This window comes from Narcine bancroftii, chromosome 5, assembly GCF_036971445.1.
Source record: "Narcine bancroftii isolate sNarBan1 chromosome 5, sNarBan1.hap1, whole genome shotgun sequence".
Lineage (NCBI taxonomy): Eukaryota > Metazoa > Chordata > Chondrichthyes > Torpediniformes > Narcinidae > Narcine > Narcine bancroftii.
The window spans coordinates 223185482-223198773 of record NC_091473.1 but is presented as its reverse complement, the minus strand read 5'-3'; the positions used below and the strand labels follow the sequence as shown (position 1 = coordinate 223198773).

The window sequence follows — 13292 nt, the reverse complement described above, 5'->3', positions numbered from 1 at the left end:
AGACTTGGAAATGTGACTGTTCGTGGCTTTAGTCTAAGAGCCTATGAAGATTTTAGTCCGGAGGTAGTACGCGCTCGAAGACTGTGTAAAGATCTGATGTCCGAATGTTTTGACAAGAAACTGAAACCTGCGCTCCTGTATCCTGCGAGGCTCAGGATTTCTCCGGAGAACCAAGCTCGTCAAATATTCGACTCCGTGTCTGCAGCACGGAACTACCTGTCGGCTAATTTCCCATCTAGCGCGACCTCTCAGCCTGAGTGAACGATAAAAAATATCGGTCTTTTTCAGGTTAATAGTCAGATTCTGATTTCTGACCATTCGAAAAGTAATAGATCATTATAGCTCTAATTATCCTGTTCATCTTTAACACATTTTTATATATTTTCTTTCTCCTCTGTGAGAAATTTTTTTTAAAATATATAAGTGTATGTTTAATTTTATATTAATCTATACTAATAATATGATTATATTCTTTACTATTTTATTTCTGAATTACTGAAAATGGCGATTTTTTATTTTTTGTTTATTAAAACTTTTCATGGTTTTTTTTACATTCGCCATTTTCTCTTTGTCTTTCTTCATAAAGTAATTTTAAAATGATTTAACTCTTTATGACTTTGTTTTATCATCAGGTACTACACAATTACGATTTTTCTTTTATTTCTTTTTAAATATTTTTCTTTCAATATTTAGCATTTGATTTTAGCTTGAGTTATCCTTTTTATAAGTTTAGGTGGTGGATCTTATCTTAATATTAGGAGCTGCCGTCTGAAGACATGGGGGTAGGTTTAGTATTAAAAATTCAATTTGATACATAGTTAATCTTAATTTAAAACTAATGATTTTAACATTGCCCAACAAAAATAAAATTGGATCAAGCAGGAGTTTTACCTTTAATATTTATTAATTTTACAATTGATCAATTTTAAATCTACATAATCCATTAGATGGAGATTATCAAATTTAGCTTGCTTCGAAGTTTTCCTTCATCTATTTGCAATACATGGATTAAAATTAATATAAAATTATGTACTGTATCTTCAACCAAATTATGTAATTTACAGTCATACTATGCACTCTTTGTAAGCTACATAGATTGTTTAGTATAAAATTATATAAATGTAAAATGAAATTTGTATTTATCCATCACTAGACATAATGCCACAAGAGAGATGTGTTCACTTGTAAATGAATCTTCTTCCCGGTTGGCTGAAAAAATTAAATCCTGTAAGTATTTATTGTTGTTACCATTGTAAATGTGGAGATGGACTTTGAAGAACAATTTTAATAGCAATGCAGCCAAGGGAATCATAAATACTTAAAATTGTAGAAAATGATGTGTTATTACATATTTTAAAAATGACTGATTCAGAATATTTTCTAACATTTGATAGCTGCATCAGAGCTACTACTGTGGCCTGGTTTTCAATTGCAACTGTGTGAACATGTTAAGCATTTATTATTACATTGATAACTCATGATTGTAGGGTATGCATCTAGCAGGTTTTTACTTACAGTGCATTTTTAATTCATTTTTTGGACCTGGCTATTGCCTGGCAAAGTTAGTAGCTGTTGCAAGTTCCTAATCATATTTGTGTAATTTGTGGTGAATCACTACCTTTAAACACTACAGTTCTCTGGTAAAGGTATTATTTTCTCAATGTTGTTTGGAGAGGGAATTGCAGGATGTAGACTAAGCAGAGATGAAGTAACAATGAAAGGTTTCCCAGGTTACATTTGGTTTAGAGTTAAACCTGCAGAAAGAGAAGTTCCCATGTACCTGGTACCTGAGTCCATTGCAGGCTTGGTAGGTGTTGTTGGTGCAGTCTAGGTGACTAACTGCTGTGCATTTTATGGATGGGGCACTGCAGACATTGTGTACTGATGGTGAAAGGAATGAATGTTTACAGTTCTGAATGTGGTGAATCACATGGATGGTATTGAGCTTTTTGAGTGTTCTGCATCTGTGGATCAGATTCTGTGCTAATTGGACTCCAGGTCTTAAAGACACCTGTCTAACTAAGCACATTACATCTGGAAAAGCTGTGAGGGAGGCAATTGTTTATGGAGTTACTTCCAGATTTAGTGATAGTGACCTCGGTATCGCGCTCCATGAATAGAGAAATGAAGAAAAGGCATACAGAGCCAGGACAATAGACAATAGAAGCAGGAATAGGCCCTTCGGCTCGTCGAGCCATCACCGCCATTTTACAGATCATGGCTGATCACTACCATCAGTACCCCTTTCCAGCCTTATCCCCATAACCCTTAACTCCTTTGCCCACTACAGTCTTATCTAACTCTCTTTTGAACATAATCAGCGAATCTGCCTCTACCACCCTCTGTGGCAGAGCATTCCACAGATTCACACTTCTCTGGGTAAAAAAAATGTTTTCTCATCTCCGTCCTAAAGGGCCCACCCTGTATTCTTAAACTATGCCCTCTAGTCCTCGTCTCCTCCATCATTGGGAACAAGTAATCCGACTTCACCCTGTCTATCCCCCTAATAATTTTGTATACCTCAATCATGTCCCCCCTCATCCTTCTAAACTCCGTCGGATACAAGTCCAGTTTTTCTAGCCTTTCAGCATATGTCAACCCCGCCATCCCTGGAACTAACCTTGTAAATCTGCGCTGCACACTCTCTATCGCTAGTATGTCCTTCCTCAAAATTGGAGACCAGAACTGGACGCAATACTCCAGGTGGGGTCTCACCAGGGCCCTGTACAACTGCAGAAGGGTGTCTCTGTTCCTATACTCCAATCCCCTCTTTATGAAAGCCAACATGCCATTAGCCTTCTTCACAGTTTTCTGAACCTGCATGCTAGTCTTCAGTGACCGGTGAACAAGTTCTCCCAGATCCATTTGCTCCTCCCCACTCCCTAGCTTGTCTCCATTTAAATAATACTCAGCTTTCCTATTATTGCCCCCAAAATGGATAACCTCACATTTGCTTACATTGAACGACATCTTCCATTCAGCAGCCCACTCCCCCAACCTGTCCAAGTCCCTTTGCATTTTCCTGACATCCTCCTCACACCCCACACCCCCACCCAGTTTTGTGTCATCTGCAAATTTGCTCAAGTTATTAATAATCCCCTCATCGAAATCATTTACATAAATTACAAACAACTGAGGACCCAATACCGATCCCTGCGGCACTCCACTTGTCACATCCTGCCATCCTGAAAAAGACCCGCTTACCCCAACCCTTTGTTTCCTATTTCTTAACCAATTTCCTATCCATGTCAGCACCTTACCTCCAATACCATGCTCCCTGATCTTGCCCACTAGTCTCCCGTGCAGTACCTTATCAAAGGCCTTCTGGAAGTCCAAATACACCACATCCACTGGCTCTCCCAAGTCCACCCTCTTTGTCATATCCTCGAAAAATTCCAGAAGGTTAGTCAAGCATGACTTACCCTTAAGGAATCCATGCTGACTAGCCCTTATACTATTATTTCTGCCTAAGTGTTCTGCTATTACTCCTTTTATGATAGACTCCAATATCTTCCCCACCACCGACGTCAGGCTGACCGGTCTATAATTTCCCGTTTTCTCCCTCCCTCCCTTCTTAAAAATCGGCACCACATCAGCCACTCTCCAATCCTCAGGGACCTCCCCCAAATCTATGGAACTTTGGAAAATGTCGACCAGTGTTTCCACAATTTCCATAGCAACTTCTTTAAGCACCCTGGGATGCAGCCCATCAGGCCCTGGGGATTTATCAGCCCTCAGTCCCAACAATTTACTCACAACCCCCTGTTTCTGGATCCGGATATCCATTAAATCCCCTACTTCCCCAGGAAAGTTCCCCAAGTCTCTTGATACCGCATGACCACTACCCCCTAACTGACCATAACCTATATCCTCCTTGGTGAAGACAGTTGCAAAGTATTTGTTAAATTCCTCAGCCATCTCCTTGTTTCCGGTAATAATTTCACCCTTTTCCATTCTTAATGGACCAATTTTAGACCGAACCAATTTCTTCCTCTTCACATATTTAAAAAAGCTTTTGCTATCCTCCATTATACTATTTGCTCATTTCCTCTTGTACTTCATTTTCCCCTCTCTTATGACTTTCTTAGTTACCCTCTGATGCTCTTTGATGGTTTCCCAATCCTCTAACTTCCCACTCCGCTTTGCTATCCTATACTTACTTCCTTTGGATTTGATATTACACTTGATTTCATTAGTTAGCCACAGCTGCCATTTGCATCTCCTAGAGCCTTTCCTCCACTTTGGAATAAATTTGTCCTGAAACCTGTGAAAAATGTCCAAAAATACCTGCCATTTTTCCCCAGTTGTCCTCCCAGCTAGTGTATCTTTCCATTTTATTTTGGCTAGCTCCTCCCTCATAGCTGCATAATCCCCTTTATTTAACTGCAGTACAGATGCTTCCGACTTCCTTTATTTTTCCCTTTCTAATTGCAGCTCAAAAGTAACCATACCATGGTCACTATTCCCTAATGGCTCCCCTACATCGAGGTCACTTATTAACTCTGCGTCACTGCACAGCACCAAGTCCAGAATCGACTTCCCCCTGGTAGGTTCCTCCACTAGCTGCTCCAAGAAAGTATCTCGTAGACATTCAATAAACTCAGTCTCTTGTGCTCCTGCCCCTGTCTGATTATCCCAGTCCACCTTCATGTTAAAGTCCCCCATAACTACTGTATTGCTACCACTTTGACATGCCACTCTTAATTCCTGATTTATACTTCTACTGATATCTAAGCTACTTTTCGGAGGCCTGTAAATGACCCCCATTATGGTCCTCATGCCTTTACAATTTCTTAATTCTATCCAAACAGACTCTACCCCACCTGTTTCAATGTCTTTCCTTTCAAACACCTGAATTTCATTTTTTACCAACAGAGCTACCCCACCTCCTTTTCCTAACTTTCTGTCTTTTCTATAGGACGTGTACCCGGGAACATTTATTTCCCAATTCTGCCCTTCCCGCAGCCATGTCTCCGTTACTCTGACAATATCATTACCTCCCATTGCCATTTGTGCCTCAAGCTCATCCATTTTATTCCTTACACTCCGTGCATTCATGCACAATACCTTGATACCATATCTCCTTTCTCCCTCCACCTTTGTTCTCGATGCACTTGCTCCTACTCTCCTATTCTTTTTAGTTCCCTTTTTCCTTATTGTTTCACCGTCTAACGGAAACACCCCTATATTCACTCTCCTATCTGCTTCCCTATCAGTCCTGTTCCCTTCCCCCTGCCAAATTAGTTTAAATCAAATCTGACAGCATTTTTAAACCTAACTGCCAGTATATTGGCCCCCATTGCATTCAGGTGTAAACCATCCCTCCTGTAGAGGTCTTGTCTTCCCCAGAAGAGATCCCAATGGTCAATGAACCTGAATCCCTGCACTCTGCACCATTCCTCCAGCCACACATTTAACCTCCTGATTTTATTATTTTTGCCCCCACCCATGTACAGCACAGGTAGCAGTCCCGAGATTACAATCCTGGAGGTTCTGCTTCTTAACCTCCTTCCGAGCTCACGGTAGTCCCTCTTCAGGTTCTCCTCCTTCATCTTATGCACATCATTTGTACCCACGTGTATCAGGACTTCTGGCCGTTCACCTTCCCCCCCCCCAGGATACTCTGAACCCTATCCGAGACGTCTCGCACCCTGGCTCCTGGGAGGCAACACACCATACGGGAACACTTGTCAGGTTTGCAGAATCTTTTGTCTGTTCCCCTGACGATGGAGTCCCCAATGACCACCTTGTTCCCCTTCCTTCCTTTCCGCACCCTTGGTGCAACCTCTGGCAGGTTATCTTCCCCAACTATATTTGTTGCTAAGAGCAGTAGCCACCGGGGTGCTCACCACAGAGCTAGCAACTTTCCCCCCTCCCCTGACAGTAGTCCAGTTACCTGACCCTCCCAATCCAGGGGTAAGCACTTCCCTGAGCATTGTATCTATAAATTCTTCACTCTCCCTGATAAGCCTCAGATCATCAAGCTGCAACTCCATTTCTTTAATTTAATTTAATTTTATCTGGAGCTGGTATAAAGGGACCAGGTGAGATTCTCCACCAAATGCAATCCAAAGAACTTGATTCTCATGATGTCCTCAACATTGGATCCATCAATGGCCAGCAGAGCGTGGTCCCCCGGGCCCTCCTGAAGTCGACAACCATCTCTTTTGTTTTTGTAACATTCAGGTACAGGTTGTTGGCTCCACACCAGTCCGTTAGCAACTGCACCTCATCTCTATATGCTGACACGTCATTCTTACTAATTAGGCCCATCACAATCCTGATTTCAGCCAACTTGATGATGTAGTTTGAGCTGTGTATAGCTGCACAGTCATGGGTCAGCAGAGTGAACAACAGTGGACTAAGCATGCAGCCCTGGGGGCCCCATACTTGGTGTGATGGTCTTGGAAGTGCTGTTTCTGATCTGGACTGCCTGAGGTCTCCCCAGCAGGAAGTGGAGTTCCTCCAGAGGGAGGAGTTTAGATCCAGCAGGCTCAACTTCCTTATCAGAACTCTGGAAATAACTGAAGTGAATTAAATTTGTTGATATTAAAACTTTCTCAGTGACCTGATAATATGGAATATTATCATTACCTTAGAACTATAACTTGAGATTCAATGCATGGATATATCATATACCTGTATATCATGATACATAGGTTTTATTTCATGTTAAAGTTGTATATTTTTTAAAATTTTAGATGAATCAGAAAGAGATGAAGCAAAACGGCTTTATACTGAAAATGCTGAAAATATTGAGGTCAGTATTACTTCATAAAAATGAGTTGGTGTGGATCTTGCACTTTTTAGCATATGCTTTCTAACTCCCTCTCTATTCAATAAACTGACTGCCCCATTTACTGGTTTTGCAGCACAGTATTATTCTTAAACAATGGAACATTTTCCTGTTCTCTTAGTTAGTTCAGCATTCTCTATCTCCTGCAGCACAACAGTCTTTCACTCTCTTGAAGAATGATGAATGAGATTTATTTTTAGTGTGCATTGAAAAATTTGCCTGATTTGATTGGAAGTCACTTTACAAATTAGAAGCAAGAATGTTTTGCCAAACTCTTGCAATCATTGCTGGAACATATTGATGATCCTCTTTCTTTCTAAGGTGCTCCTTGGATTAAGATTGACTTGCTTCCACTCAGGTTTTGTGAGTTATGAAGCCCAGGGTTGACAATGCAAATTCTTTAGTAGATTTTTTAATTAATTTTTTTAAAATTTAGACATACAACACTGTAACAGGCCATTTCAGCCCTATGAGTCATGCCTCCAAATTAACACCCCATTAACCTACACCCCAGTATTTTTTTTGAAGGGTGGGAGGAAACCAGAGTCCACGGAGAAAACCCACGCAGACACAGGGAGAATGTGCAGATTCCTTACAGACAGCGCGGGATTAGAACCCAGGTCCATTCCCGATCGCATTGCACAAACCACCTCGCCAAACATGCCAGAACAGGAAGTGGCTGACAAGTAGTTTGTAAGGTGGTGTGCTCTTTCTGGTGCTTAGGAAAGGTTCTGTATGTCCTCAGTGTTGAAGTCTTTAATACTATTGGAATGCTCTTTCTCCCCTTCAAGAAATTGTGGACAAGGGGTTCAAATGAGTCAGTGGGGATTTTGAATTTCTTATAGGAAGCTTAGCATGCTTAAATCTTTTCCTCTGTCCACCTGGTAATCTGATCTCAAAACAGAACTCTGAATAGAGTGTCTGTTTTGGAAATCTTAATATTGAGCATGTAAGTGATGTAGCCAACCCAACAAGGCCAACTGAGATGAACTAGGCTGATGGTAGTTTCTTTATCAATCTATTAAATTTGAAAAGAATTGTGGACACTGTGTTGGAGGTATTTTTCCAGGACTTTGAGCTGTATGCTACAGATAGGTCCCAGTGGGCAGAGATTATTGTTGCCTGATAGAACATGTTTTGTGCCAGCTCCGATTTATTGACCTTCAAGCACTCAATTGACCAAAGGTTAAATGGCATATTGAAGGCTATGGGTAATCATTGATCATTGTTGGCCAAGAGATGGCTCACTACAATATGAGAAATGGTTATGCTTTCCAGGATCCCATCTGAAATTATTTTCAAAAGGCAGTATGGGAGATTTCAGATGTATTGTCAGAGTACATATATGATAATACATACAAACCTGAGATTCCTTTTTCCTGCAGGCTCAGCAGATAATCACAGGTTGGTTGTGCAAAAAATAAATTGAACACAGCGTAAAACATGTAAACAAAGAACTGTAAACACATTACAAATGTAAACAAACTGCAATACAGAGAGAGCAAAAAGAAAATCAATAAGGGCTTTTTGGGGGGAGGAGAGGGAGATGGGATGGAGAGAAAATGGAAAATGTCACTATATATAAAAATTTAAAAAAATAAAGGGCACAAATAAGAGAGTTCTTAAATGAGTCTCTGATTCAGTTTGTCATTGAGGAGTCTGATGTTGCAAGGGTAGCAGCTGTTCCTGAACCTGGTAGTGTGAATTTTGTGGCACCAATGCCCTTTCCTGATGGCAGCAGAGAGAACAGAGCATGTGCTGGGTAGTGAAGGTCTTTAATAATTTCTGCTGCTCTCTGATGGCAGCATTTTCTGTAGATGTAATCAATAGTGGGGAGGGTTATGCCTGTGATGTCATGGGCTGTGTCCACTACCTTTTGGAGGGCTTTACATTCAGGGGTATTGGTATTTCCATACCAGACCGTGATGCAAATGGTCAGCATACTTTCTACCACACCTCTGTAGAAATTTGCCAGGGTTTCTGATGTCATAGCAAACCTCTGCAAACTCCTGAGGAAGTCGAAATGCTGACGTGCTTTCATCTTGATGACATTGGTGCGTTGGGTCCAGGAAAGATCTTCTGAGATAGTGACTCCCAAGAACTTAAATTTGCTCACCCTCTCCAACTCTGACCCCCAATGATCATTGGATTAAATACCTCTGGCTTTCCTTTCCTGAAGTCAACAATCAGCTTCTTAGTTTTGGTGACATTGAGTACAAGGTTGTTGTTAGTAATCTCCATCCTGTTTGCTGACTCAGGTCACTATCATGGCATCATTGGCAAATTTGTAGATGGTGTTATTGTTGTACTGAGCCATACAGTTGTAGCTGTAAAGTGACTAGAGCAGGGGGCTAAGATCACAGCCCTATGGTGCTCCGGTATTGATGGAGATTATGGAGAGATGTTCTTACCAATCTTCACTGATTGTGGTCCGGAGGTGATGAAATCCATGATCCAGTTACACAGTGGGGCATTAACTCCCAGGTCATGAAGTTTGCTGATCAGTTTTGAGGGGATGATGGTGGTAAATGCTGAACTGTAGTTGATACAGAGCATCCTGATGAATGTATCTTTGCTGTCCAGGTGTTCCAGGGCTTTATGCAGAGCCAATGAGATGGCATCCACCATAGATAGACCTGTTACTATGATAGGCGACCTGGAATGTATCCATGTCACCACTCAGGCAGGAGTTGATATGCTTCATCACCAGCTTTTCAAAACACTTCATCACTGTTGATGTAAGTGTTACAGATCGATAGTCATTAAGGCAGGTTACTTCACTTCTTGGACACCGGTGAGAATCACTGATGAGAACTCTCAGGGTACTCACTTAATCTAAGGCAGTAGAATAGGAGGTCGGCATAACTCCAGTGTCCATGCACCACCCAGTATTAACGATAAAGCACACACCACCTTCTCTCCCTTTTCCAAAATTCAAGTTCGAACCTAGTCAATGGATGTTGACATCGTCTGGTTGGATAATGGGATCAGGTGTGTTCTCTGTTAGCCAGATTTTGGTGCAGCCAACAACTGAGATCTGTCTCACTTGTCAATTTTATTCTCCAATGACTGGACATTTTCCAGTAATATGGACAGTAGGGGAGGTCTCAGACTCCTGCACTTCAGCCTTGTTTGAATCTCAGTCGTTACTCCACATTTCTGACCTCAATCTTGATGATGGCTTGTTCCTTTAAGACCTCTGCCTTGCAGCTGTTCTGTTTCTGAACCAGCCATTACCTGGGAGATTGGAAGATCGTTAACTGTGTTCAGCAGTTGTTTGCTCACACACAAAAAAAAACCACATGCAGCTGATTATAAGGAAAGCAGCTGAGAAGGTAAGTATTTTAAAGGTTTATGTAACAGGGGTTCTGCAGCCCGCAGAAAGTCACGGGGGTCACCAGCGCCAGAATGAAGCAAATCGGTGCTGACACTTGCAAACACAAGCATTGTTCGCTATTGCAGCTTGACCACTAAAGTTTGTATAACATTGGATCTGGAACACAGAGCATAGAACAGTAACAATAGAGAAACAGGTCCTCTGCCCATGATGTCTGCAGTGAACATGATATCCAAATTAAATTGCTTTCTGTATATGATATACGTTCCTCTATTCTCTATATTTGCTTCTCTCTGTAACTCTCTTAAACACTTCTATTGTTTCTGCTTCTACCATGACATTTACCACACTGTGTGTTTAGAAAGAAACTTGATGTGCACATCTCCTTTAAATTTATTTCCCCCTGCCCCCCCCCCCCACCCCACCACCACCACCAATGTCATTTTAAGCATGTCCTCAAGTATAAGACATTTTTAGCCTGGGTAAAAAAAAAAATTCTGAATATCTATGCCTTTCAAATAAACCTGACAGGTCTCCCCTCATATTTAAATGTTCCAGAGAAAAGAACCATAGTTTGTACAACCACTTCTCATATACCCTCTAATCCAGGCAGCTTCCTGGAAAATCTCTTTATGATGGTCCAACTTATGAATTTTCAAAGTTACGATGGTTCGAATCCATAATTTCAATTTCGAGTTCCGGTGTCCCCACGCTTGCGATATGCAGCATACTATTCTTATGCAGTTCTGGATGATGGCAGCATTGCACAGGAGTATCATACAGCATACTCTTTTTGCCATGCTGATTCAACCATGCTTGCAGTCTCTATCTTCAGCATTTAATTATAAAAATGGTAGGTGCGGTATTCTTTTTCAAGTTACAATTTTTTTGATTTATCTGTATCTTTTCCAAAGCTTTCACTTCCTTTGTGTAATGGGGTGACCAGAATTGCACTCAGTAGTCCAAGTGCAGCTTAATTAAAGTTTTACATTACTGCAACATCGCTTCCTTACTCAATATCCTGACCAATGAAAGAAAGCCATATGCCCTCTTTATCACCCTGTCTACTTGCATAATTGTTTTCAAGGAGCTATGTTCCTGGTTCCTAGATCTGTTTGCCAACAAGATGAGGCAGTTGAGGGGACAACCACTGATGTGGCAATCTTCTGTAGTTACCAGAGAAAGATATCACTTTTCTCAAAGATAGTCATGATTACAACATCTTCAATGTTCTTTGGTAATTTTACTCTTTCCTGATGAGGAAGGAGAGATTGTGGATTTATTATGGAAGCTCTTCACTATTAAGTTTTAAGATTTCATTGTGGACATTTGTTCCTAAGGGCATGTTATTTTTGAATTTGAATGTGATCTCTTCGACTAGGTAGTAGGAAAATTTACCTGAATAGGTTGCTGTGAAATGAAATTCAGAGCATTCATGCAAAGGATAGACCTATGGATGTAGAGGTTTTGATTCACCCCCTTTCTTGGCTCTTAACAAATGGGCCCTGCAGTGTTTGATCTATAGATGGTCTTTACAAAACTGAAGAACTTACACGTCATCACTGTCAATGAGTTGCTGAGCCTCTTGCAGCTTCTCTATTCACCATCTGTTCAATGTTACAAGTTGTTGGATGATGGTCTTCTGTTCCCATACACTTGTTTTATTTTCATTGAATAAAGATGTAACTTTCAATCTATGCAGTTTATTTATTCCTCAAGCTCCCTGTCATTCCCATCAAACCAGTTTTTGCAGAGAAGCTACAAATATCTTCACAGGTGCAAAATGTGGCAGATTTCAAGGCAGGTATTGATCCTCAGCAGGTTATCTGCAACAAATTGTTTGATAAGGGGTGCCTTTGTAGTTTTTGAGAGCTTCGACATTCATTTTCTAATAGCTATGTTTCTGTTCAGTTTGAAGTTCTGAGATCACTCAAATGGAAATAATGAAGCTCATTAAAAAGTGGTCAATGCAATAATCATTTGATCAAATGATATAATTTAACAGGTACCAACAATTGCATGACCATGACATTTTGTGTTTATCCTCTAATGAGGCATGCAGCTTGTTATCCTAGCTATGCTCCAAACATTTTGTCAAGAGAATTCCATTAGAGTTGGTCTTCCCAACTCCTTTGATCCTATCGTGGCATTGACATTACCAGGAACATCATGAAGAGCTCAAAAATCTTCCTTAGCCTCAATTGAAACTTCCAAAGATGGTGGATGCACAGATAAGCTGGTGGGTTAATTCCATGTTTATGTGAGCCCAAGGGTCATAGGCTACTCACTAATTCTGTGTAAAAGTTGTTGAGAAGCTGGATGAGCTCATTTTTAACAATGAAACTTAGTCCAAGTAAGATGGTGTTCTTTTTCCAGTTTGCTCCTCCAGCAAAAAGTGTACTCTCACTCTTGTTCATTAAACTGACTATCTCCAGTATAATCACTCACTCTCTCACTCACTCTTTCTTTGGTGATGATGATGTCAAAGCATCCAAGTTCCTGACCTATCATACCAGACAAGTATTTTGATCTGTCTCTGCTGCCACTGTTGAGATAATCCATGTGTGTGCTGGGAAGTGGGGAGTGAAATGCCAACCAAATGTGCAATAAGTACTGAATGGTGGAGCTCAAGAGTGGGTGGCTAAATGAGAACTGAGAAAGGAGGTGGTAGGCAAGTGCTTCTTTGCACCCAAGAGTGTGTGTGCACGGAAGCAGCTATGTACATGCAAGACAGTACCAGTATTTGCATGTGTGCTTACTATTATGTGTGAGCATTAATACACATGTAGCAGAGCATGGAGAGCAAATGTCATGGTTCCCTTTGCCACTGGATCGAGATCTTGCTCAATGCAAAAGTTACTTAACATTAAAACAAACATGGATAGGAAACTTTCCGCAATTTAAAGATGAAATACCAATGAAATATCAATGGGTATTTGAATCTTGCTGGTGTTCAAAATCCAACAGCCTCACTCTATACTCCCAAGCATAATTTACAAAGCATTGATCCTTCTCTTCCTTTGTAATTTCTTTCATCAATTTTTTGAATATTTTATTTATAATTTTTCAAATTCAAAACTGATTCCATATTCAAATATTTACAAATATAATCATAGTCATGTACAAAGTACAATCAATATTCATGCAATTTTATGCCTC

At 40.6% G+C, this 13292-nt stretch overlaps 1 protein-coding gene across 4 annotated transcripts in view; it reads left to right on the top strand.

The window, feature by feature from the left end:
- Positions 1-13292, top strand: part of sycp1 (synaptonemal complex protein 1) — a 207880-nt gene that overhangs the window by 33165 nt on the left and 161423 nt on the right. For all 4 annotated transcript variants that reach the window (XM_069941423.1, XM_069941421.1, XM_069941424.1 and 1 more), the window contains 2 exons: positions 1154-1227; positions 6702-6760. In XM_069941423.1, the coding sequence (XP_069797524.1) occupies positions 1154-1227; positions 6702-6760 (133 nt within the window). The remainder of the gene's footprint in view (positions 1-1153; positions 1228-6701; positions 6761-13292) is intronic.